This window comes from Ambystoma mexicanum, chromosome 13 (genome assembly GCF_040938575.1).
Source record: "Ambystoma mexicanum isolate Mex_15411 chromosome 13, UKY_AmexF1_1, whole genome shotgun sequence".
NCBI classification, from domain to species: Eukaryota; Metazoa; Chordata; class Amphibia; order Caudata; family Ambystomatidae; genus Ambystoma; species Ambystoma mexicanum.
The window spans coordinates 676,745,639-676,772,032 of NC_090938.1; the positions used below are offsets into that span (position 1 = coordinate 676,745,639).

At 46.7% G+C, this 26,394-nt stretch overlaps 1 protein-coding gene across 1 annotated transcript in view; it reads right to left on the bottom strand.

The window, feature by feature from the left end:
- FBXO47 (F-box protein 47) overlaps positions 1 to 26,394 on the bottom strand; it is a 1,436,412-nt gene that overhangs the window by 1,267,190 nt on the left and 142,828 nt on the right. Inside the window, exon 6 of the mRNA XM_069634700.1 lies at positions 7,066 to 7,167. Coding sequence (XP_069490801.1) covers positions 7,066 to 7,068 — 3 coding nt within the window. The 5' untranslated portion in view covers positions 7,069 to 7,167. The remainder of the gene's footprint in view (positions 1 to 7,065; positions 7,168 to 26,394) is intronic.

Consider the following 26,394-nt stretch of genomic DNA (forward strand, 5'->3'; position numbering starts at 1 on the left):
AAGGTGGAGGATGTTGCTAAGGCACCCAAACTCCTCACCAAGTTAGCTGGAGGGCCTGTGTAGATGCTTCCCCAATTACCAGCTCTCATCCAGTACAATGAAACGACTGTGAGGATACCTGTTAGTGTGCAATCTGAAGTACCTGGAAGGGTTCTTTTAGGGAATGACCTTAAGGAACTGGGGGTAGTATCCAGTACTCCCAGACCTCCCAGCAAAAGATTGCAGGAGCTCACCAGACCTGCAAGGGAGAGGACCTTGAGGGGCTCTCCTGAGGAGATGATGGAAAAAGAAATCACTCCTACTCCACTGGAGTTACTAACTGCTATTTCAAAGCAACCAGAAGCAAAGGGGAAACCCAAGCCTTCCAAGAAGAAACCAGCAGAAAGCACCCCAGTGCTTCCAACCAGGAAATCTCCTAGGTTGTCCAAAATCACACCTGTGATTCTTCCTCCAGCTGAGGCTGCGAGTGAGGTACCACCCGGTGTGGTTGAACTAATGCCTGAGGACTCAGATCTAGTAGAAGGCCAGGAACTCATTGGAGAACTTGACCCTGTGGACCATCCTGAGCTGCAGTCGTTACTAGCAGAAGGTGGCCCCCACAGGGCAGACTTCAGTAGGGGACAAAGAGAATGTCCAACTCTGGAAGGTCTTCGCCATCAGGCAGCTTCTCAGCTTGAAGGACAAGAGCCTGGGAAATATAGGTTACATTGGGAAGATGGCCTCTTCTATAGTGAACCGACAGAGTCAATCCCTGAAGACTACAAAAGACTTGTAGTGCCCCAAGAAAACAGACACCAATTCTTGCAACTAGCCCATGAGATACCTTTGGCTGGTCACTTGAGTTTCAGGAAGACCAAGGAAAGGCTCCCTCTCTACTTTTATTGGCCTAAAATGGGGGCTGAGGTAGATAAGTATTGCAAGAGTTGCCACACTTGTCAAACGTCTGGTAAAAGTGGCTCCAAGAATGTGGCACCCTTAGTGCCTCTCCCTGTGGTGGGAGTACCATTTGAGAGGATAGGAATCGACATTGTTGGTCCCCTTGTACCTCCAACATCTTCAGGTAACAGGTTTATACTTGTTGTAGTAGACCATGCTACTAGATACCCTGAAGCAATTCCTATAAGAACTGTTACAGCTCCGGCTGTAGCTAAGGCCCTCCTTGGTATTTTCACCAGGGTTGGGTTTCCTAAGGAGGTAATATCCAACACAGGGTCAAATTTGATGTCCCACTACATGAAGGCCATGTGGAAAAACTGGAGTTATCTACAAGTTCTCAATAGCATACCACCCTCAGACAAATGGGTTGGTAGAAAGGTTCAACAGAACCATGAAGAGCATGATAGGAGCTTTAGAGGACCCCCCTTAAGAAAAAGTGGGATCTGCCATGCCTTCTCTTTGCATATAGAGAAGTCCGTCAGGAGGGAGTGGGTTGTAGTCCCTTTGAACTTCTCTATGGCCATCCGGTCAGAGCTCCATTGGCCCTGATCAAGGAGGGGTTGGAGAGTGCTCTTTTCCCCCACACCAGTCAGAGTTACTGACTATGTGATAGGACTCCGGAGGAAAATGTCACACATGATGGCTGAAGCAAGTGATAACTTGAAAGCAGGTCAGGCTCTGGTGAAGCATTGGCATGACCAGAAGGCCAACATCGTTGAGTTTGCTCAAGACCAGCTAGTTCTCATTATGGTTCCCACAAGGCAGAGGGCCTTGCAGGACAAATGGATGGGACCCTTCAAGATTGTGGGGAAACTTGGAGAGGTAAACTATCTGGTGGACTTAGGCAATCCTAAAGAGGCTCCTAGAGTCTTTCACACCAACCATCTAAAAGCTTATTTCTCGAGACCAAAACTGGGAGCTTTGCTTCTGGCTTTAGCTCAAGAGGAGAAGGAGAGTGAACCTCTACCTGACCTCCTCAGAGGCAAACCTTTGGATGAGAAAGTAGAAGGAGTTCATCTCTCTTCTAATCTGACACCTGAACAACAGGGGGAGTGCAAGGTTTTGTTAAATTAATTTGCCCCTCTGTTTTCTCTAGCACCAGGCTTGACCCCTTGGGGCCAGCATGATATCCATACTGGTGACTGTTTACCTGTCAAAAGCAGGGGTTACAGGATGTCAGAGAATGTAAGAACCCACATCAAAGGAGAGGTAAACAAGATGCTTGATCTCGGGGTAATAAAGCCCTCTACTAGTCCATGGTCTAGCCCAGTTGTGTTAGTACCAAAGGCAGGATCCTAGGAGTTGAGATTCTGCATGGACTATAGAGCCCTAAATGCAGTCACTAAGACTGATGCCCATCCTTTGCCAAGGACAAATGAGCTGGTGGATAGACTTGGTTCAGCCAAATTCCTCAGCACATTTGATCTCACATCAGGCTATTGGCAAATAACACTGACTGACCATGCCAAGGAGAAAACTGCATTCTCCACCCCAGTTGGCTTATACCAGTTTAAGGTTATGCCTTTTGTACTAACGAATGCACCTACTACATTACAAAGGATGGTTAATCAGGTTCTGAATGGGATGGCGGACTTCTGCATGGCATACTTGGATGACATTGCAGTGTTCAGCCCTACTTGTAAAGAAAATGTTGACCACCTAGGATATGTTTTGCAGGGTCTTGAACAGGCCCACCTGAGCATAAAGGCAAGCAAATGTCAAATTGGTCAGAGTGAAGTGGTCTACCTTGGGCATGAGGTAGGAGGAGGTGAAATAAGGCCTTTGCTCAGCAAGATTGAAGCTGTGCAAAATTGGACAACCCCTTCTACTCAAACCCAAGTGAGAGCCTTCTTAGGCCTCACTGCGTACTACAGGAATTTCATTGAGAACTATGGATCCATATCTTCTCCTCTGAATGCAATCTCCTCTCAAAAATTCCCTTAAAAGGTCAAATGGAATGAAGCGTGCAATCAGGCCTTTGAAAGCCTGAAGAAAGCCCTTTGTCAAGCTTCAGTTCTCAGAGCTCCCGACTACCACCAACCCTTCATTGTGCAGACAGATGCTTCTAATATAGGTATAGGTGCAGTCCTCAGTCAACTGGATGAGAAAGGTCGGGAGCACCCAATTTGCTTCATCAGTAGGAAACGGAAGGAACCTGAAACAAGGTGGGCAACTATTGAGAGAGAAAGCTTTGCCATTGTGTGGTCTTTGAAGAAGTTTAGACCATACTTGTATGGATCTAATTTCATTATTCAAACAGACCACCAACCCTTGAGATGGTTGATGCAAATGAAAGGGGAAACCCCAAAACTGCTAAGATGGTCAATCTGCCTCCAAGGGTTTGGTTTTACCATTGAGCACAGGTCAGGATGTCCCCACCAAAATGCTGATGGTCACTCTAGGATGTTTATAACCGACTAGAGGTAAGAGACTCATCCAGGAGTGGATTAGATCCTCCTGTCCCTTAGTCTGGGGGGGCAGGGTGGCAGACGAGTGTTAGGGAGAATTCTCATTCTATGGTTAATTTTCCTTACCTATAGAGTCCCCCAGCAGCTTTGCTGGATTTGAAGGGTTTATTTCTTTTCTCCTGCTAAGAGTGTGACCCTTTTTTCCCCACTCTTAGGCATATTTGCTATGTGTGTTCTAGGCTATTTTTTTGTGTTTAATGTTTATGGGTTTTATCTCACCCTCATAGGAACCATCTTTATACACATGTGTTACACAGCACCTTCAGTGCAGTGATAAAGCGGCGTCGTAGCGACCCCCAAACATAGACTCCATACCCTGGGACTGACTACCGTCTTCCAGGGCATGTAAAGTCCACACTGACTTTACTAGTCAATTTTTATGAACTAAACCAGTACAACCCATCTTACTATGGAGGTATTGGGGAGGGTTAATAGTTTTTCCCTGGTGTTCATTTTCGAGAGGGTACCGTACAGTCCCTCTCTCAAAGGTTCTGGCTGGTGGCAGTGGTTACTACCAAAAATATTCGACCGCAAATATTTCCCTATGGGATTTTCCCATTGTTCGAGGCTACCACGTTTTCTGACAGCCTCGAACATACCGCCGGTTTATTTTATTATTAACTTTACTCCGGTAGGTTTTATTTGCCAGAACTTTAATATAAATTCTTTCTCGTGTCTTTCTCTAAACTCCTAACCCAGGTCGGGGATCCTTTGTTTGTCCTTTTGGCGGGCTTCTACCAAGAAGCCCTCCCTCCTTTCGGCGCCACCCAGTATGGGATGGGTCCATTGTGTGGGAGGGGGAGTAGGACCCCTGGACAGGGTTGCCGCAGCAACCCAGGTCGCACTCTAACCCGATAGGCTGGAGGGTCTCCCGCCAAGATGACCACTCCACTGTGTGAATGACAGCTAGGCTGTATGAATGGGGATCTTTTTGCATAAAAGCAGGGTCCTGAGGACTAGAAGGGCAAGACATTGCCACTGGAACTGAGGAACCGAAGAGGAGAGAGAAGCCAAAGACATCTGCAACGACTGAACCACCGGTGAAGCCCTGCTGCAGCGTCTCACCACTTTTCTACACACGACGAGAGCAGATCTTCATCTGAACGAGCCTCCTTCCCTTGAGCTGGTGGGGCCAACCCGTTTGCCAATGGCCTTCTTGGACCTGCCCTGGTCGAATCGCCAGTACCCAGCACTTGGAGGCCAGATAGCCAGGCAGCCCTCCAACCGTATCGCGATTTAAAGGAGTGTACCTTATATTCGTTGGGCAGCACCGCGGCTGATTTCATCCCTGGGTAGTGCAGTCAATCGAACCTTCCTCCACGACAAGAGTCCCTCTTCCTCTGCTGGATCACCCAAACTGCAGGAACTACCAGGAACAACCACCACCACAGGAGCATCTTCTTCATTTTAAGGTACTTTGTTCCGCCAGGCCTCCCTGTTCATGTGGTAGCGCTAAAGGTGTTTTAAATCCTTTACCTACCTGTTGGGTTGGCCGCCCCTATCACATAACATTGTCTCTCGCCTTCCGCTCCCACCTTTTTTCGAATCGTTAACCAAAGACTTGACTACAGCTAGAAGAACATTTTGCTCCTGGGCCCTTGCCCTGTACCATTGACTCTGGCACAGGCCTATTGACTCTGGTTAAATTTGTTAGAACTGCCTTCTCTAGATTGCTTCTCAACTAGAACTGTGTTGGTGCACCTACTTCTTATAATCACCTTTTCCTTCCCACTTTTAAAACTTGTGAAGTGCCATTTTGCTCGGTTTTCATTTAAGTATTCTCTATGCTAAAGTACTGCCTGGCCTAAACTTGTTCACAAACTTATTGGAAAGTGTTGCTAAGGTGCCTAAGAAGATATTCCTGTATAACTTGTCCTTTCCCTCCCTTGTGAGATATTGCTACAGTGCCATTTGTGTTTGGTTTTCACTGTGCCGTTTTGCTCAGTTTTCACTCTTGCTCAAACTTGTCTACAATTTAACTAGGGAGTTGTGCATACTTTTCTTGACTGATTTTAACTTGCTTTATTAACTGTGATTAATGTGTTGAACTAGAAGTGTGTAAAATACATATATATTCTTTTTAACACAAAGCTTTGATCAGTGTTTCCTTGTAACATAGCACTGTAGTCCTATTGTGTAAACCCTGAATACTGCTCATCTCCCTCTTGAGATAAGTATGACTGCTTAGCCACAGCTACCAACTAAATCTTTGTGGTACAGACTGATACCAAAGGGGATTTATTGCTCATACCTGTAGTCTTAATCTTCTGTAGTGCTCCCTAAGGGAACTGCACAGTATTCTGCCTAACAGTCTGCCCATGTGCACAATGTTTTACACACAATCTGTCAATGTGACTGATATGGCATTACAACCGCAAACAAAGGACCATATCATTGGAGGCACAAACAGGCTCACACATTGAGACCATACGGGAAGCAGCAGGTCAAACATTCTTAACAAATGGAAAATGTACACTCCTGACAGCAGCAGAACCCCTTCACTCACAAATAGTACAGTTACATAACGGGCAGAAGCAGTGCAACTAGCTCCCACACAGAGGGCAGGAATCAGTGCTAGTTTCTTTCAGACACATTCAACAGGCACAGCATGACTGCAGCACTGTGAACTTCCTTGCCCCATCATGTGTTTCGAGCACCTATATTCCCAGTATTTGGTTTCTCTGATAAAGGTACAGATGATTATTTAGGGAAATTGGCAGAGCACAAAAATCATTCCATGTAATTCTGATGATTCTCGGATTTATCTAGGGCACTATAATTGCCAGGCAGTAGTGGCACCCAATAACCTAATCATGGCTCTGTTGTAAGAAGTGAATTGAGGGCTCCCCGACATACACACATACCTATCACACACATACGTCGGACCCAGAATCTGACCCAAAAAGACACTCTCTGAACGAACACACACACACACACGTCCCCACTATGCACAGATTCCCAAACCCATATAAGAAGAATTTTAAAAACACATGACTCCTTCAAACCACTCAGGTAGTAGGGGTCATGTTAATGCTGGGGCAGTGCACAAGTTCTAGTTAATAGTTCAGGACTATCAAGTACCATATGACAGATGCAACCTCAAGTTATTTCTGTCCTACTTGCTTCAGACTAGCTAGTAGAAGCTGTAGATAGCAGTAATTGGCAGGGGTCACACCAGTTACTCAAGTGTGCAAGCCAGGATTACATTCTCTTGGTGTGACAGCTGTTTTGTCGTCATATGGATTAAAAATTAAAACATAAAGAGACATCTGTGAGATGCATTCTATTGTAAAAATGTCCTTCTTAATCTTTGCAGGGAAAAAATGCAAATTTGAAAAAGTGTGTGTATGCGGTTTGAAAGAGGCATACAAAGGCCTTGTAAATGGACCTGTCAAACTGGCTACAAGTGTTTACATTTTGCTGATACATTTTTGATATGTCAAGCCCAATGCATGTTCCTGAACTTCACTTCCATTTATATTACTTGGATATTGCATGGCAGTGGACAAAAACATATTTTGGCAAGGAGCAGATAAGAAATCAGAGATTCAGAAAGCTGCAGGACAGAACTTAAAGTACTGTCTGGAAGCACAGTGAGCCACACTCAACTTTCTAGCTCAGCCCTGTAAACAATGTTGCTGCTGCCATACTCGCTTCTTACCATTTCATCTACTCTCGAATACTGTGTTGATCCCGCAGCTCCCAAGGTTATCAGCCACAAACTGTTATGTTTCTGATTTCATGTGGCCAGCAAAAGGTCAACCTGCATTAAAATGAACAATCAGTTGTCACTTTTCCATAGACTAGCATCAAATTACCCAACAAAGTCTATCCTGTCTACGCATATGTAAAATTGAACAGCACACTGTGACCAATTCCCCCCCCCCTCCCCCAAGCCCTGCTTCGTTTTGGATTTTGGCTGCTTTGCGTAGAGCCTCTGGGCTAACCCCAGGTCATCCAGTGGACACCACTGTTAATAGGGGCATAGAGATGTGTTTTTTTTGTATGTATATGAGATTGCATGGACTGCCTGGTGCTCTGGCCTCGCTCACAGGGTGTGACAAACCCCATGCATCAACTACATTGTTACAAATTCAATTAAAAAAAAGTTACTCATGGTAGTGACTACTGTATGCCTAGTCCCTGGTCTCCTTTCCTCCATACTTATGAGACATTCCATCCTACGGGGACGGGGCCTGAGCATTGTTTCCAGCACGAAAAATAATTGGACGTTTGGTTTTAACACAAAACTGGACGCATGTGCGACTATTAACTGCCTTGCTAAAACCACCCCATGCTTTGCCTCTCAGGCCTTTTTTATTCACCAATTTATGTGTCTCATTGATGGCTATGGGGAGAAGGTGGGCACGAATATGGGGGAAAATGGACCATGGACTGGGATTACATTGGTCACTAGGTTAACTTTTTCTTAGTACTACATCCTGTACCCTTCCCTCGATACTTATGGGAGATTCCCAAGCACTGATATACATGGGAGAGTGGCCGTAGTAATAACTTAGTTGAACAGGTTTTTAAGGGCTGACTGTTCAAAATGTGCATCCACCCTGGAGATTTTATATAGACAGTAATACTTGCAGAAGGTTGAGGAAGAAGCCCAAGTTGCTGTCTTTGAAATAGCATCCATAGGGAAATGTCATTGAAATTCTACTGAAGCTACTTAAGCCCTCACAAAATGGTTGTGAATGCCCTTTAGTGGGGGTAAAATCTGAACACAGTAGCTCTCCAAAATGCAGGAGACTACTGTGAAGGGTCAGAAATGAGAGCCGGACACAAGGTTGCCATGTTCTTGTCAAATTTATTTATTAAATGAAAAAGGGTTGGGAAAATGCCTCTCTGACCCTATGCTAAAGAGGAGTTTCCCTATCTATAAACCAAAACGAAGGATCTGTCTGTGTCAGGATGTCAATAACTGAAAAGCCATCCTTGGGTCCAAACGTCTTATCCTGAACCTTACACTACAAACAAAATAATAAAAGTGTGTAAGGAAATTATCTTCAACTTGAAACCGGCAAAAAGTGTTCACAACTGAAGAACAATTCCAACAAAAACGTTCTTCAAGGTGGAAGCCCTTGGTTCCAGAGGGTGGATCTCTTCCACTGCAATCTTAAGTATAGTGAAAACAGTCTCTTTTACTAGTAGTTCCTTGTTTCCTGCTTTGCTTCACATGGTTCCTGTTTAGGCAACACATTTTTTAATTGTCTTCCTTTAAGGCAACGTTCAATTTGATTTGGAAAACACAGCTGTTCTTTAATATCAGTCGTTGCTTGGTTCAAGCAACAACCACCAGTCTCTCCTTGATTCAGAAAATCACCACCAATCTTTCCTTGGTTTAGAAAACAAACACCAATCTTTTCTTGGTTCAGAAAACACAATGCTTCTTTAACATTTCTGGGGGTCCTGAAAATTGCCTGATATACTCTCCTGCCAGGTTCCTTTATGCAATGCCAACTGCCTGGTGTACTCGCCTGCCAGGACTTCACTTTATGGATTTCTTTTGCCTGGTATACTGCCCTGCCAGGACTTTTCATATCATAATTGCCTGGTATCTTGCTTGCCAGGACTTCTCATGCGTTTTATAGTTTTTCAGTGTTACCAATAATGTATGTATTGTTCTTGGTTTCGTATATAAGTTTGTGGTAAGGATTTGTTCAAGGTTTGCCCCACATTTGCATTTTAGGTATTCATAGTTCATTGGGGGTTGTACTTTGCCTTTTATACATTAAAAAAATTCTTAAATAGTATTAGGTTCAAACTACTGTTGGCGTGGTTGCCGGAACGCCTTATGGTCCCCACTGGCTTCAGTTAGACTCACTGACTTTCTCCAGCATCTCCGGTCCATGCTTCTGCGGCATGCTGCTTTCAGCCACTTTCCAAACTGGAGTGTGTTGTCGTTCTGCCGGCTTCCCTAGCGGCTCTGCGGTCACACGCCCGTTCTCCGCAGGTCCTGGAATGGAGAAAGCCACTTTCTTGACTTGCTGAATACCTAGGACTTCTCTTGCGGCTTCCAGCATCTCCACGGCACTTCTGTCACTGGGTACGGCATCTCTCCCTCTAACCTGGTGGCCTCCTCTGCTCTGCTACACCGGTACATAATCTTCACATCATTGAGTTTTGGGACAGGAGCCAAGGTCTCCTACTGCACTGACTCTCTGAAAAGTGCATTCACCAGGTTTAAATGTTACATGCACAGGTGCTTTGGAAAAACAAATAGAGTGTACATCAGGTTCTTGGTATCTTGTTCAAGCTCCTGCATCCTCCCAGTCTCAGAACTTGGGAATTCTGGAAGTTAAAGTCCACAGGTGTTATTGGATAGATCAGGTAAGAAGGCTTGTCTTTGATAGATGGAGGGAGAGCATTCTAAAGAGTGGGAACAATAAATGTGAATCTGGCGTGGAGGGAGAGCATTCTAAAGAGTGGGAACAATAAATGTGAATCTGGCGCCTCCTGCTCTTTGTCTGGTGAATCTGGGCGTCGTAAGGGAGGAGGAAGAGGGGGATCTCAGACTGCAGGGATTGTGTTTTTTGGAGATGCGTGCGGTAAGGTAAGTGGGTGCAGTATTATGGATACAGTGCTGGGTGATTGGGAGGATTTTAAACTCAATGCGTGCCTTGATGGCCAGCCAGTGAGCTTCAAGTCTCACTAGAGATGTGGTCAGATCTTTTTAGGCCCCAGACAGCTTGAAGGGTGTTATTTTGGATCAATTGTAATTTAGTTACATTTTTGGTGGAAGCTCCAGCGAGTACGGCGGTGCAATAATCCAATTTGGTACCGATAATGGCCCTCGCCAGAGTAAGGCAGCTGTTCGGGGAGAGACATTTTCTGTAGTGGTTGATAGGTTTAGTGGAATAGGCGGCGGAGGAGTCAACAGCTTTTACATGTTTAAGCTCTTCTTCTTGATTTTACATAAAGGTACTTTGGAGGACAAAGGTGTCGGGTTGACTCTGTGTGTGGGTGTGTCTGTGTCATAGTTAGGCACTTGACCAGAAAAATATGAAGAAGGGGTTTCTTTACTTCTTCTTCAAGGGGAAACAAACAATTGGCAGTATGCCATTAAGGTCTTTTGTATTAGAGGGCCTTCCTCATGGGAAAGAGGGAGATACTGCGTCTCATCCGATGAAGTCATGGTACCTCCCGGAGGTTGTCTCCACCCATGTGATCCTTCCTCATACAGCTGCCCTCCAGGGTCAGGATCGGGTACCTGCTGCTGTCCCCTGGCCATATGGGAGGAGGTCAACGCGGGGAAAACAGTTATGACTCCATCGGATTCATCACACTATCCACCTTGCTATGGGGGCCTTGTAAGCATGTGCACCCTTGTTAGGACCACCAAAGATAACAGTCTTTACGAGCACCCAAAATCCTTAATTCTGTTAAGATAACATTTAAGAGCCACCCTCACATGTAGGCAATGATGGGCCCTCTCAGTATCCAGGGTAGGATTTGGTTCAAATGGTTTATGGCATTCAGCCATTTAGACCAGGTTGAGATTCCACTGAGGATGATGTGGCCTTATTTGGGGAAAGATGTGACATTGTGAAGAGCCAACATGTGTAAGTGTGGAGAACCCTAAAGAAAGAACAGCTCAGATATCAGCAACTTATTTAACTCCAAGTCATGTTTTCTGATTCTAGTTGTCTCAAAGAGTCGGCTTTCCTGTTCTTCAAGCCCGGAAGACGAACAGCTTGAAGAAGGACACCCTGCTGAAGTGCCTATTCTCAAAGCTTGACTGCCAAGTGGGTTAGGGTCTCTGATCTGGTGCCCTCTCTTTATTTACATAAAACATTGATGTCCAGTTGTCTATCTGAATTCGGACAATCCTGTTCCTATGTTGGGCAACAGGCCTTGAGAGCCAGAAAGGTGTTCCCTGCGGTCCCAGCTAGTCCATAAGTAAAAAACATGCAGATTGCCCAGAGTCGCACTCCACTCCAGAAAGGAGAATTATGTTGCAATGGTCACTTGGAGTAGGCTCTGCGAATGGAATCCACAGTAAAAGATTGTCAAGCAGGTTCACAAAACCAAATCTGGTCAGATATATCCCAGGATTAGAAGGCTAATTGATGGAGGATCCAAAGCCTGTAACCAAGACGCTCTCTGAATGAGTTGAGTCCTTATCTTCAAGTGCGCTAATTGGCCCATAAGGTCATAGGAAGCCATGAGGCCCAACAGCCTCTGAAACCCCTGCACACTGTGACTGAGACCCGGCTGAGTAACAGTAAGGAATTGGAGATATTGCACCTCATTCTCTCAGTTGTGGAATGGACAATAGCACAGACAATGTTCCAGCAGAGCCAATAAAGGTCATGCCAAGACAGGCTGTCAATGGTATCCCGAGGTTCACTGAGGTTGAAAAGAAGGTTGAGCAAGATTTAAAAGTATTCCTTGGCCACTTCATTGGACTGAGTCCTCACCAACCAGTCAGCAAGATACAGAAACACATGAACACGATGGAGGCGAAGGAACTTCGCAACTGTAGCTATCATCTTGGTAAACACAAGCAGTTCCAATTGAGGCCAAAAGGAAAAAACCTGTACTGAAAATGGAGATTTCTTAGCGTAAATTACATAAAATCGTCTGTGCTATAGCAACAGTGTTGGAGAGTAGATCGGATCTGCCCTGGTCTAATCATCTTGAACATTTTTGTTTGTAGATGAAACTTGAAACCCAAGGCAGTCAGGCCAGCCTGCTTGGACAGTGGCACTGTGAAAAGTAGTTCCAGCCTCTCTCTAGTAGGGTTCTACATCCCACATCTGAAGTTACCTAATCAGGGAATGTGCCCTGGCCTGAACCAAGGGATGGGGGAGGGAACAAGAGTGAGTGGGAGACGAAAACCCTGACTCGTCACAGATAGGACACAGAGGTCAGATGTCATGGCTCTCCCAGCTAAAATGTGAAGGTTCATTAGCCGCCACACGTCCCCCACTGGAGTACTGTGGGACCCCACATAAGGATCTCTTGTTGTGATCAGTGGCTCCAGATCTGGAACTAGCACCTGAGGAGTATTTTTAGAAAAGCCCCCTTATACCAGTGCTCTGTTGTCTTTTTTGGTGATGGCAAGCAGGCCTGTCGGGTAGCCTAGCCTTTTAGTTTAGAGAGCCCCAGAATCCTAAAAAAGAGGAGGAACAAAACTCCTGCTTTGAGCTTACTGAGGAAGGCTTTGTCAAAGGCAGCTTTGTCAGTACTGAAAAGGACTTGACTGTGAGAGTACTGGCTTTCTTCTTTATAAAGTGCTTCATCAGACGAGCTAGGAAAGTTGTTCACCCCATGAAAAGGAAAGTGAAGCATTTTATCTTGACCTCCTTAGTAAATTTGGTGACATGAAGCCATGCTGTCTGCACCCATCAGTGCCTAGTGTGCAGCACCCTAGGCTGAGGTATCCATTTGGTGGGCCGCTGGGGGATGATGATAGTATCCAGCTAGCCTTCTTTAAGAACTGTACCAGTTTATCTAGGGGGATATAATTCTCGAATCACAACATTTCATACCACAAATTCTGATTTTCTGCACCTAGCAACACTTCAGTGCTAGCCTGCCATAACTGCAGACCCGAGTTGGCAAAGACATTCTTGCCTACCACTTCTAATGTTTTGTCGTCCTGTCTCAAGAACTTGGTAGCATAGGCCTATGAAGATGCCCTAGAATACAGGGTAGCTACGGCCACAGCCAAGGATGAGCGTTGAGGCCAAGCAACACACTCAGAGCCCAAAGAGTGGCGGCGAACACCACATTTCTTGTTTATGGAAAGGACATAATGTGGCTTAGCCATATCTTCCTGGCCTTGGCAAGCATACCCTTTTGCAGGTATATTCCTAGTCTTTTGGATACCCTGACAGAAAGTGCCCAAGACAGTATACCTGCTTCAGCCTGCTGTGTTTCAGGTCAGAGAATTTCAGTGAAGCTCATCAAGTTAAAAAGAGGATTGTGAAACGTGCTAGCTGGAGAAGGCATCTCATCTCCATCATCCGGATAAGAAGGCTCATCAGTATCACTCAGAGGTGGGGAAGGAGTTGGACGTACCTGATCAGGTAAGGGGAGTGGTCCATGTTGAGGCTCTAAGGGCCCTTCCCCAGTTGTAACCAGGGGTGCCTGGTGAGGCCCTGCTGGTGGCTCTGGGTTTGTGACCAGAGAAGATTGAGGGAAGGTCCATGGAGCTCTAGAACAAGCATAACCTCATTTGTCAAATCCTTGAAATAAGCTTTTATATGGTCCAAGTACATTAGCATCTCTAGGCCTGGGAAGAATGAGTCCTCCACTACCTGGTACGGTCATCGAGACTGTGATGGAGGAGGCTGTTTTAAGTGTTAGGGCACAAACAAAATTCTAAAGAAACAGACTGCTAGGACTGCCTACCCACCCGGGAGCCCACAGTGTAGGGGAGAGGAAGGCAAACAGAGAGTGGGCAGCAGAGATATGATGTGCATGGCCAACCAATCCAGACTTGGTGCAAAAGTATCCCAAACAAGGCTTTGACCGAGGCCTGGCTTCAGATGAGCTAAGCGCGAAGAAGGTGAATACTCTAAATGTCAGCCTCCATGATGTTGTGTTTTTCTGCCATTTTGGTCTGTGGAAAAGAAGATTGTGTTACACTTGATTTGTGATTTTGATTATTTCTATAGCGCACCAAACCGACTCAACTGTATCCAGACGCAGGTGACAACTATCAGAATAAAATTAGCAGTGGATGAACAGTGTGAGCGATCTATGATTGAGGTTGCCTATCTAAACAAATAGGTTTTTAACATCTTTCTGAACAACCCCAGGCATGTTCTAATTTCCAATGGAAGTTGGTTCCACAATTTGGGGCCATACAGTCCAAATGTCCTGTCTCCCCCTGGAAACCAATTTAGAGGATGGTACTCTAACCAGTAGTTTGCCGCTGGAGCGTAAATCTCTACTCGGGTGATACAGAAGAATCTTGGCAGTAAGATAATCTGGGGCTAGCCCATTGAGGCACTTATACATCAGGTGGGCCACTTTAAATTTTATTCAATCCTCTACCATTAACCAATGAAGGGATCTATGCAGGGCTTATACATGGTCTCTTTTCTTCAGATGTCCAATCAATCTGCTTGCCGCATTCTGGGTCTTCTGCAATCTGATAACTTGCTTTGCTGGAATCCCTGCCATCAAACTGTTGCAGTAATCAAAGTGTGTGTTGGTCATTGCCCCCACCACCACTGCATAATCTTCCACAAGGATGAACGGGAGGATATTCCTCAGCATCCGCAATGAATATTATACTGCCTTAACCTTGCTCCTACCTGTGCTTCACTGCCCAGATTCTCTTGCCATAAACAACCAAGACTTTTAATTTTCCTGGCGAACTGAAGCTCCTCGCCCAAAATCAAAAGGGGGGCGGGAGCCTCTCAGCTGTCATTTTCCCCTTAGGCCAAACAACACCACCTCAGTCTTAGCTGGATTCAACGGGAGCTGGCTACATGCCATCCATCTGTTGATATCTGTCATACAATTATTAATTTTTCGAAAGCGTCAATATTTTTTGTCTCAATATAAATGTGTGTCGTCGGTTTAGGAGTGAAAACTCAAACCATGCCTCCTCAAAATATTGAGCACTGGACAAATATACAAATTGAAGATCAACGGAGATAAAGATGAGCTCTGTGGCACACCACAATCTAAAGGCATCAGCTCTGAGGTAAACCCCCTCAGCACCACTCATTGAGTCCTGTCCTTCAAAAAGGATCCAAACCATCTAACCACTTGTTCAGATGCTTTCCCTGCATTTCTGATAAGTTGTAGCATAATCAGATGACCCACTGTGTCGAAGGCCGCGGACAGGTGCAGCATCAAAAGTACTGTAGACCCCCCCACCATCCGCGGCATCCAACAGATCATCATGTACTGCTAACAACGCCGTCTCCGTCCCATGTTTGGGTCAGAAACGAGACTGGAATTCATCCAGTAGTAGTCCCTCTCTGTCCACAAACGCCTGAAATTGGGAGGACACCACCTTCTCAAAAATCTTGGCTAGCCAGATCAAGTTGGCCACCGAACGATAGTTCTTCAAAACTACTGGATCTAGGTTCGGTTTTTTTAACAGGGGTTTCACCAGTGCTCTTTTTAGAGCATTTGGGACCCGGCCCTCCAACAGTGACTTATTCACAAATAATGTTATACAAGGTGTAACATTAGCCACCAATCGATTGGCAGCACACCCCGGCATTGCAAAGGCCAGATCATTAGTTGGTTTCAATTGGTGAATCAGGGAGTTTATCAATTCCTTGTTCACACACTGAAAGCGGAAACCCTCTATCACGGCCTCCTTCTCCCATATATCTTCCTCTTTTATACAATTCCCCCATTTCTCCTGAAACCTCCCACTGACAATGCTCTTCTGAATAGTCAAAATCTTTTCCTTAAAGAAGATGTTAAACTTATTTGTTTGATCGTGTGAGGTGGTAAGAGATGCTGTGGTGCAAACTGGGCTTCCAAATCTGCAGACCACAGCAAACACAGCCCTCGCTTGATTTCCTGCCTGCTCAATCTCCTTATGCAGGAAATCTCTTTTCGCTTCAAACAAGATTGTTATATCCCCTTAGCTCTGACTGCATCACTGCTCAGTTTCGTTAACCTCCAGAGTTTGTTTGCTTGCTGCACCTGTTTTTGCAGCAGGGCCAAAGCGGGTCCAAACCAGGGTTTAGATTTCTTGTTTTTTTTTTATTTTAAAGGGCCATAGTTGGAACACATAACCTCTAAAATACCCATTCCAGTATTGAAGAATTCTTCACACGACAGCGTGGCGTCAATACCTGCTAACCCCGCCTGCATTTCTTCTCCTGGAATTTTAGCCACATCATCTGTTTTACACATCCACACTTGTGTACTATGCCTACCTCCTCCTCCTTGCGCCTCCTTTCCAGACAACCCAAATAGTTGGGTGCAGTGGTCAGACCATAATATTGGGAGTGTCTCGAAGAATATTAAACTTTCCTCTTGCTGCTACAAGATTTAAGCAGTGACCTTTATTATGCAATGTTGCCCTGGTCATAATCTCCAGACCATGATTATCCAGAAGCTCAGCTAATTCGGCTGAGTCTGGATGTGTGGTTCTGCAAGAAAATGTTCCAAACCCCTAAACACCGGAAGTTCTTTGTATTTTCTCCCAGCCAACATTAAATGCAGATCCAGTTTCTTCCAAAATTGTCCTACTGGAGCTGGTGGTCTGTACCCTAAAATCACTTTTACTTACCTCGAGTGGGACAGTGTTGTAGGGAAGTCCCCCATCTGCGCATCATCCACCCAATCTAACTCATCCATATGTGAGATAGAGAGGATTTATACACTATTGCAATGCCCCCCTCTCCTATCCACTCGATTGATTGTCTGGATACCATAGTTCGAAGGCACTAATTTATGATAGATGGTTTGAGCTCACTCTGTGAACCAAGTCTGTGTCAATAAAAGAAGCTCAAGATCATGTTCATGAATCAATTCCCCCAACTCCACCGCATGTGCCACAGCACATCGTGCATTCACAAATGCAGCTTTAATCACTATGGGCTCCTCTTCCTTGGTCTTCAGCCCATCAGTCTCCTGCATTCCTTTAACAATTCCCAGCATTCAGGTTTTATTAAGGGTCCTAAGACACTGCCCCTCCCATTATCCAGCTCTTTCAGGTGCAAGGCAGGGTAACTCCAGTCTGCCACCCCTCCCTTCCAAGAGGGCATCTTAGCTTAGTGCCAACTTGCTGGGGTAGACGAGAAACTGTCAGCGTGTCCTGCCGACTCACAGGCCGCAAATATGACTTCAAGGCGGGCATAACCAGAGCTTCGGATGCAGATCCAGTGCAGATGCAATTTGTAGCTATATTCGGGGCGGTGGAGAGACATGAACATAAAAGTACGTTGATGGCACTTGGCTCTGACAAATTTAATACAAAAAGGGGGTGCCTGCACTTTGATTCCTTGTCCCTCAAGCAAAAGAGCAGATACGATAAGGGGGTGGACCAGTGAATAAAGAATGACAATTCTCAGTAAATCAATGCATTACATGGACATTTTATTTTATCAATACAAAAATATAAATGCAATTTTTTTATTATGATACTAATACGTATCTATAGCTTAATAACACAATTTTTCAACAAAACTACAAAACATCAGGCTCATACCCTAATGGTCTCCAACATTTATTCCCATACACTCTCTCTTTTTTGCGTAAATAGAACTTCATATTACACATAGCTCATAAAGAGAATTACACAACATATTCCGACCCTGTCTTCATTACTGGTATCGTTAGATAGTTTGCTATAATTTCAAACTCATTGTGTAGTCGAAACGTGTTTCGTTCTCCTGGAACTGATAATAAAGTCCCTTTCTTTTTGTAGACCTTCCTCAGGAAGTAAGGTCAATATTGGTTATCTTGCCTTTCATGGAATGGAGTAAGGCTCACCATCTATATAAAAAACATACATAATAAAAAGAATAAAACCCATCACTGTCTCTTGTCATCCTTTTTCTTGTTTATAAGTGCTATTAATGTCTTGAACACAATCCACAGCTTGGATGCACACATCTTACTCACCTCCAGATAATTAATTCGGAGATGCAGTAGATGTGATGGAATAAATTCCTCAAAGGTACCAGTACTACTTCTGGTCCTATGAGACAAAAATGGGAACAAAACCCGTTTTAGTTGCCACAATAGCAACCCACATTGTCTGTACTTTTTTTCTTTTGCAATTAATAAAGGTAGTCCATATTTACTTACAATTCATGATCCGGAACCCAGCTAGAGTCCCGTGCTTGCTTCTGTTCAAGCTGTAACAGCTCCCACTGGACTACAATAGATATGCGTCCTCTATTTCGGTCTCCTAGGGGTTAAATATGATCAAAGGATCACATACGCATAATTTTTTCCATAATTTATTTCCACCCGGCGTGTTACGGGCTTACTCGCTCTGCGCAAGTCTTCTGATAGATGTTTTTTCTTTAATTGGGATCGCTGTTTAAATCAATTTTGGTTGTTTGTTGTTAGTACTTTCTTGTTTTCTCCATAGGAAGACTATCAGGTTCCCTAGTGCCAACATCCAACAGCACTGATATATCTTGCCTATGTTCATCACGCAGTGCCCAGGCCTAGACCCTACCATTTGCCCCCAGTTGCATCATGTTGAGAAATTATACAAAGGCATTAATGGGATCTTCGTGACCGGTAAGGCATATACCATAAATGGGTGTATGAATGTTATTCACATGCACGCAGTTTTTGACACTCATGCTGGGAGGTTAGGATGCATGCAGACAAAAGTGAACTTTCACATGGTTTGTGCAGTTTAACTAGATCACCCACGTGCAGAGGAACGGTTCCCCAATATTAACTATATCGCCTAGGGATAGCCCATCTCCAGGGACACAGTGGCAGGCGAATGAACATCCGACACGGTTCAAAATTTTTGGACATGCCTTTCTGTATAGCGAGGCTTACCTCATATGAGGACCAGTAAGTCATAGACATATGAGGCAATTATGTGCACACGTGTGTATAATTTCTCAACGTGATGCGACTGGGGGCAAATGGTAGGGTACAGGCCTGGGCACTGCGTGATAAACACACGCAAGATATATCAATGATGTTGGCACTAGGATAGTTTTCTCCATAGGAAGACTAACAACAACCAACCAAAATTGATTTAAACAGCGATCCCAATTAAAGAAAAAACATCTATCAGAAGACTTGCACAGAGCGGGTAAGCCCATAATACGCCGGGTGGAAATACATTATGGAAAAATTATGCGTATGTGATCCTTTGATTATATTTAACACCTAGGACACCGAAATAGAGGACGCATATCTATTGTAGTCCAGTGGGAGCTGTTAGAGCTTGAACAGAAGCAAGCACAGGACTCTAGCCAGGTTCCAGATCGTGAATTGTAAGTGAATATGGACTAACTTTAGTAATTGCAAAAGAAAAAAAGTAGAGACAATGTGGGTTGCTACTGTGGCAACTAAAACGGATTTTGTTCCCGTTTTTGTCTCATAGGACCAGAAGTACTCCTGGTACCTTTGAGGGATTTATTCCATCACATCTACTGCATCTCCGAATTAATTATCTGGAGGTGAGTAAGATGTGTGCATCCAAGCTGTGGATTGTGTTCAAGACATTAATAGCACTTATAAACAAGAAAATGGATGACAAGAGACCGTGATGGGTTTTATTCTTTTTATTATGTATGTTTTTTATATAGATGGTGAGCCTTGCTCCAGTCCATGAAAGGCAAGATAACCAAGTTTGACCTTACGTCCTGAGGAAGGTCTACAAAAAGAAAGGGACTATATTATCAGTTCCAGGAGACCGAAACACGTGTCGACTACACAATGGGCCTCATTACGACCCTTGCGGAAATCGAAAAACGATGGCGGAAATGCAATACCGCCATCGAATAGCGCTCGGTGCGACTATGACCCGTCACCGCAAAGTACGATGCCATTAGCGACACCGTAGTGAACGCCAACGCTAACTGCACCAAGTACGCGGGCGCGCGCCATGCCAAACCGTAAATACCACCATGGCGCAAGGGTACGCGAATTCCGACCCTAGCGGACATGTACCTAACGCCATCAAGCACGGCGGAAAGTACCATTCCGCCATGGTGAGAAGTACGGCATCGCGAATCAACCGTAAACGGCCCCACTGAGTGCCTGTACACCGCTCCCTGGCCACATAGTACAACTCCCCGTAGGTGCAATGAAGTCACAATGCAACCAGTGAAATGTACAAGTCACCCATGCATGCCAACGAACAAAAGAATCTCAAGAGGGGCCAATGGGAGCCGCAGGGCACAGATGGCACGAATACAGAAGCCATTCCAATGGACATGACCACAGTCCCCCACCAAGAAACGCACGCAAACAGGCACCTGTGACCAGCAATATTCCGAAAATCACATCATTCCACCAGTCCACCTGGCTGACCGGCATCTGTTACACAAAACCTAATCCCCCGCCCCTGAGCATGACATCATTCAAACAGTCATATTGGCAGCCCTCACCCCTGACCTCACTGGGCTTCGTAGGCAAACGCGCCCAGCACAGTACCACGCAACTATACTCCGAAGCTGGAACCCAATGCAGATCTCCTCACAATACATCGCTCCCCAAATAGGAATATGCCACATCACTTGGAAAGAAGAACGCTACACGGCCCATATCAGAATGGAAATTTAATGCACAACAAATTCACCAAGCCCATACAGCCATTAGGCCATGAACTCCAAAACACATTTCACCATTGTGGGCTGCATCCGCAAGAAATGACCAGCTACTTCTTGTGTGACGCCCTGTTCCTTCATGGTACACAGAGCCACATTCTCGTACGAAAAGGCAACATGGAAGCGCACAGAACCGCAGGGCCGTCCCAATGGGGAGGCACTAGTCCAGCTGAAAGGCCGAAATGTTGCTCCGAGCCACTAGTACTGCGTAAGGGCATGTGGCCCATTGGCGATCGTCCCATAAGATCGTAATGCTGCTCCACTGATTAACACGAAGCAGCAGGTGTCGGGAGTAAAAGCCATCTGCAGGAGTGGCATACAGATGGCAGTGGCAAAAGGGGAGGAGATACCTGTCAACCAAAAGAAAAGAAAAAGAACAGAATGGCCATCAGAACTACATTCAAACAACTCACTTCAATGATCACACTAAATCCACAGCCATATGCATGCTAGCCCACTCCAAAGGATCATCACCACCCCAAAACCACTTGCGACTCATAACTATCTATATCGAGGTGTAAACACCATCACAAACGAGTGTACCTGTGCATGCGTCTGTGAAAACAGAATCCATCAGATGGGATTGGTAACGTGCATGGACACAAGTGTCTGAGGGCGCGTCGAGACAGGGAGGGCTCAACAAGGCCAGATAGACGCTGGTCCCACTATGGCAGCCCTGCATCACATAGCGCAGGAGAGGCGGACAGATTCCAAGAAGCCCTGTACATGGCAAACACTGTATCAAATCATCTGCCCATGCATCCATTCATCATTCCCTCATCCCGTAATGAAAACGCCCGTTTCCATACTCACATAACATGTGCGAATTCCATTGAGTCTGTGCGTTATGCAGCCTGCAAAATCCACTGTGCCCCAGCCCGTAATTCCAGTGTTGTGAAGTAACATGTATTTGGGAACGTCCGGCCTCATCGTCCACTTCGCTATTGCGCATCCCAAACTATTCAAATCAATCATGCATCCTCGCCATGGCCCCTGTCCCAAGGACATTGAACAATAGAACGTTATATTTGCAGTCAGACCTGTGGGCATCTCCTCGCCGCTAGCTGATAACCGAAAGCGCCGCCCTTCGAATTCCTCATTTGCAACATCACGTCGAAAAGGCATCTGTGGCCGCTTGAAATCACAAATTAATCCATCTAGTGCGGCTGTGTGTGAAAATGGCAACTGCCTTCACTCACAAATGGGACGCCCCGCCCGTCGTTGCAACTCGGTACAGTGATGCATGAGGGTCCACCGTTACTCGAGTACTACGTTCCACTGACCCTTCACAAGTCTGTTCGCGACTGCAAAGATTGTATGTGAAACAATGGGACCATAGCCGAATGAACATATCAACCAATGTTACACGGCCATCGGGTACAAATACATGATTGCAATAGCAAGATGCCATTCCTCGAATTGCAGCGTTGTGTGCGGGACGTGCTCGGCCAAAGGGGAGAGCAGCTTGCACAGGTGGAATGAATCACCAAAGGTGGAGGCCATACAGCCTGAAAACACATAAATTGCACACCCAGTCTCCTCCCACAACCACACCCACTCCGAAATGCTACCGGCAGGACTCGCGATGTTGGCCCTGGGGGACCTGATAGCACTGCAAGTACTCCAACTCCAAGAAGAAGACGAACACCAACTACAACCGGCCGCACGGAGGAGACGCAGGAGGAGGGCAAGGCAGGGCCAGCAAGGGCCGCCAGCACAGCCACTACCACCACGCAGGCAGCCCGCAATCCCACGCCTCCGAGCACATCCGTTCAACCTCACTGATGAGCAGATCCACACCCTCTACCGTTTGGACCGGGACACCATAGCCGCCATCGTGGACATGACACAGGCTGACCTTGTCAGCATGATAGATAGCCCAACCGCCATCCCACCCCTACTGAAGGTGGTGTCTGTACTCCACTTCCTGGCCACAGGCACCTACCAGCACACAGTCGGACAGTTGCATGGCATTTCTCAGCCACTGTTCTCACGGACACTATTGCAAGTGCTCGATGCCCTCCTGCAGCACGCAGACGACTACATCTCTCTACCACGCTCGGAGCAGGAAATTACCAACACAAAAGTGGGATTCCATGCACTTGCCGGCATACCGGGTTGCCTTGGTGCCATCGACTGCACCAATGTGGAATTGGTCGTCCCACATGCCATGGAGGCCCAGTACCGCAACCAAAAACAATTTCATTCTCTGAATGTACAAATGGTGTGTGACTCCAACAGGATCATTACACATTGTTGTGCCCGATTCCCTGGATCAACCCATGATTCTATGGTCTTGAGGAACTCTACAATACCACGCTACATGGAGCGACACGCAGGGAACAGATCCTGGCTACTTCGGTGAGTCTCATTTCATGCATGATGATGTGGGGTATGTGATGCGGCAATGACCTGGCAGGAAGGGGGGGGGGTGCGTACGTAGCAATGGCATTCCACATAATTCGTTTATCGTCCACATACAGGTGATGCCGGATATCCACTGAAGAGATGGCTCCTCACACCAGTCCGGAACCCACGGGACCAGCATGAGGAGGACTACAACCATGCCCACTCACGTACCCGTGTAGTCATTGAACAGGCATTCGGCCTACTGAAGACTCGTTTCCGGTGCCTCAGCAGGTCTGGCGGGGCACTCCTGTACCGCCATGAGAAGGTTGCAAAGATGGTGATGGCATGTGTCATGCTACACAACAAGTGCGTACGTAGTAATGTGCCCATGCCCCCTGACGCAGAACTGCAAGCACCTGAAGATGGTCATGATGAGGGTGGGGATGTGGCAGCACCTCAAGGAGTCCGCGAGGCACAGGAGGGCCGTGACATTCGTCAGCATCTCATTGATGCATGCTTCTAGCACTCACGCCTGGTGGCTGATACATGGACACGGGACTCGTGGCACTGTGTGTCTGGTACATGCACAATATGGACTGTACGCCTATGATGGCCTAGTACACAAAGATCATTGTCCACACATCTCATTGGTTGATCGTGCATTGTTTATGGCATATGTGATATCATGTTGAACACCCTATCGACCCGCCACCCAAGTGAGCCCAACACACCCCCTCCACCCTCCTACCTCCCCCCCGAACACCAGTGTCCAAAGATGCTCATTGTCAGTGGGCAGTCGCTATTGCAAGCCCCCTCTCCGGGTATCAGGGGCACCCCTGCCTGTGGAGCGCAGGTTCCTCCCAGATCTACGTTGGGGGCTGCCCTGGACGGAACTTGCAACGGATGATGTCTCTGCCTGCTCACGTCCATGCATGTCCCTAAGGGTTTGTGAGAGCTCAGTGAGCACACGGCGCACTGCGGCAAGTTCGGCACATACGTCTTTGGACGTCGCATGCAGTTCCCCCCTCAGGCTCTCGGTGCTTCTCTCCATTTGGACTCTCAGGCTCTCGGTGCTACTCTCCATTTGGACTCTCAGGCTCTCGGTGCTACTCTCCATTTGGACTCTCAGGCACTCGGTGCTACTCTCCATTTGTGCCCTTAGTGTCTCTGTACTTCTCTCCATTTCTGCCCTAAGTGTCTCAGTTGATGTTTCTATGTCTGCCTTAGTGCCCCCACATTCATCGGCATGGTCCTTGAGGAGCGTGGCCAGTTGCTGCTGTTGCACGATTAACTGGTCGAGGGACTGTTGCCTCTGCTGGGCCGTGGCTGTTCGCCTCATGTTGCCCTGCCACAGGGCTTGTGGGGGATGGCCAGTCGTCGTCTTGTGGGTGCCCCTGCGTGGTATCCTCATGGTGTACGGGATGGGACAGACAGGGGGATTGGGACAGGTCATGGATGGATCTGACTTCGACATCCCCGTCTTCTGTGTCGGAGCATGCTGCCATTAATGGGGTGTCACCTATGGTGCTGCTGCCACCAGAGGCAGTGCCTTCTGTGGCATCCATTGGGGGGACCTGTGGTGCTGCTGTTGTGGGCATGCTGGCTGCTGGGGTGCCTGTTGATGTTCCCTCCTCTGTGCTGCCACCTGATTTGTGCTGCTGCCGTGTCTTGATGCGTGCAGCTGAGGTGGAGGGTCTTTGGCCGTTGGTCTTGGCCCTCTTTGCAGGTGTGCTGGTAGGGGTGTCCTGAAGCTCGTCGTTTGGATCGGACCCTGTGGTGGAGTAAAGGAGGGCGAGCGTTATTAATGGGTCTGTGGGAATTGGAATGGCAATGTATCACATGCATTGGGGTGGTACCTGAGGGTGATTTGGGTCGGGGCCTTGGAGGTGCTTTCATTTGTGTGTGGAGTGAGGGTGCAGTTGTTTGGCAGCCTGCAGTTAGGGTGTGCCTGCTGCACGTGTAGTGGGTGTTTTTGGGGTTTTTAATTATTTATGTATTTATTGTGAGTTTTAAAGTGCGCTATCAGGCCAATGTGTGTGGACGTTCTCCTGGACATGTGTTTCTGTTGCACTATGTGGACACATGGTACTTTACATGATTGGACATTGTGGATTTAGCATTGTTTCATTTGGGCCACCTACCTGATTCTTCGGATGTCTGCACTCCTTTCTCCATCCCTCCGACTCCCTCTATGCTCTCCATTCCAATGGTGGAGGCACAGATTTCTTCCCAGGGGGTCAACTTGATGGGTGATTCCGATCCTCCCCCGGTAGCTGTGGCAATGTTGCGGTTGGCAGAAAGTATGCTACGGACGCGTATCCGCAGGTCGTCCCATCGCTTTCTGCATTGCTGTGGGTTGCGGGGTGCGGTCCCCACCGCACTTACCCGCTGTGCCACCAGGGCCCATATGGCCTTCTTGTTCGCAAGTGCCGTCCTGGTCATTTGCGTGGAGAAGACGGCGGCGGCATTCTCCTGGAGGGTCTCTGTAAGCACGGTGAGTTCCTCACGGGAGAAGTGGACCTGCCGCTTGCGGTCGCACGCTTTCTTCGCTACTTTTCCCATTTTTCTTGGTTTCGCTAGGGTGGATGACGGGTTGGGATGTGTCTCAGGGTAGTGTTTTTAGTGGTTGTGTGGATTTTGTGGTTTTATAGGTGTACGGCGTGTTGTTTCCCGTTCCGGGCCCATGTTTTTACTTCCGTTTCCGTATATTTCCGGTCACCGTACTTTCCGGTTGGCGCTCACTGCGGTGTCCGCTAGGATGGGTGGCGGTATTGCACCTAGGGCGCCGTACGGCGGCGGTGTGGGCCGTTTTGGGGTCATTTCCGCCATCGCGGACTTTGCACTTCCGCCATGCCGTGGTGCTCGTGCCCGATGGGTCGGAATGGGCCGCACTTTGCTCCATCGTGCAATGGCGGAAACGCTATTTACGCTGTGGCGGTCCGGTCAGTCACTTTCCGCCAGGGTCGTAATGAGGGCCAATGAGTTTAAAATGATAAACTATCTAACGACACCAGTAATAAAGACAGGGTCGGAATATGTTGTGTAATTATCTTTATGAGCTATGTGTAATATGAAGTTCTATTTACACAAAAAAGAAGAAAAGCCATTGCTATCTTGTGAGAGTGTATGGGAATGAATGTTGGAGACCATTAGGGTATGAGCCTGATGTTTTGTTGAAAAATTGTGTTTTTAAGCTATAGAAACGTATTAGTATCATAATAAAGTGCATATATATTTTTGTATTGATAAAATAAAATGTCCATGTAATGCATTGATTTAGTGGGACTTGCCATCCTTTATTCACTGGTCCACCGCCTTATCTTAACTGGGCTCGGACGGCCAAAGTGGCCCGTCGGCAATGGAAACCCCCACCAACAGTGATTTTGACG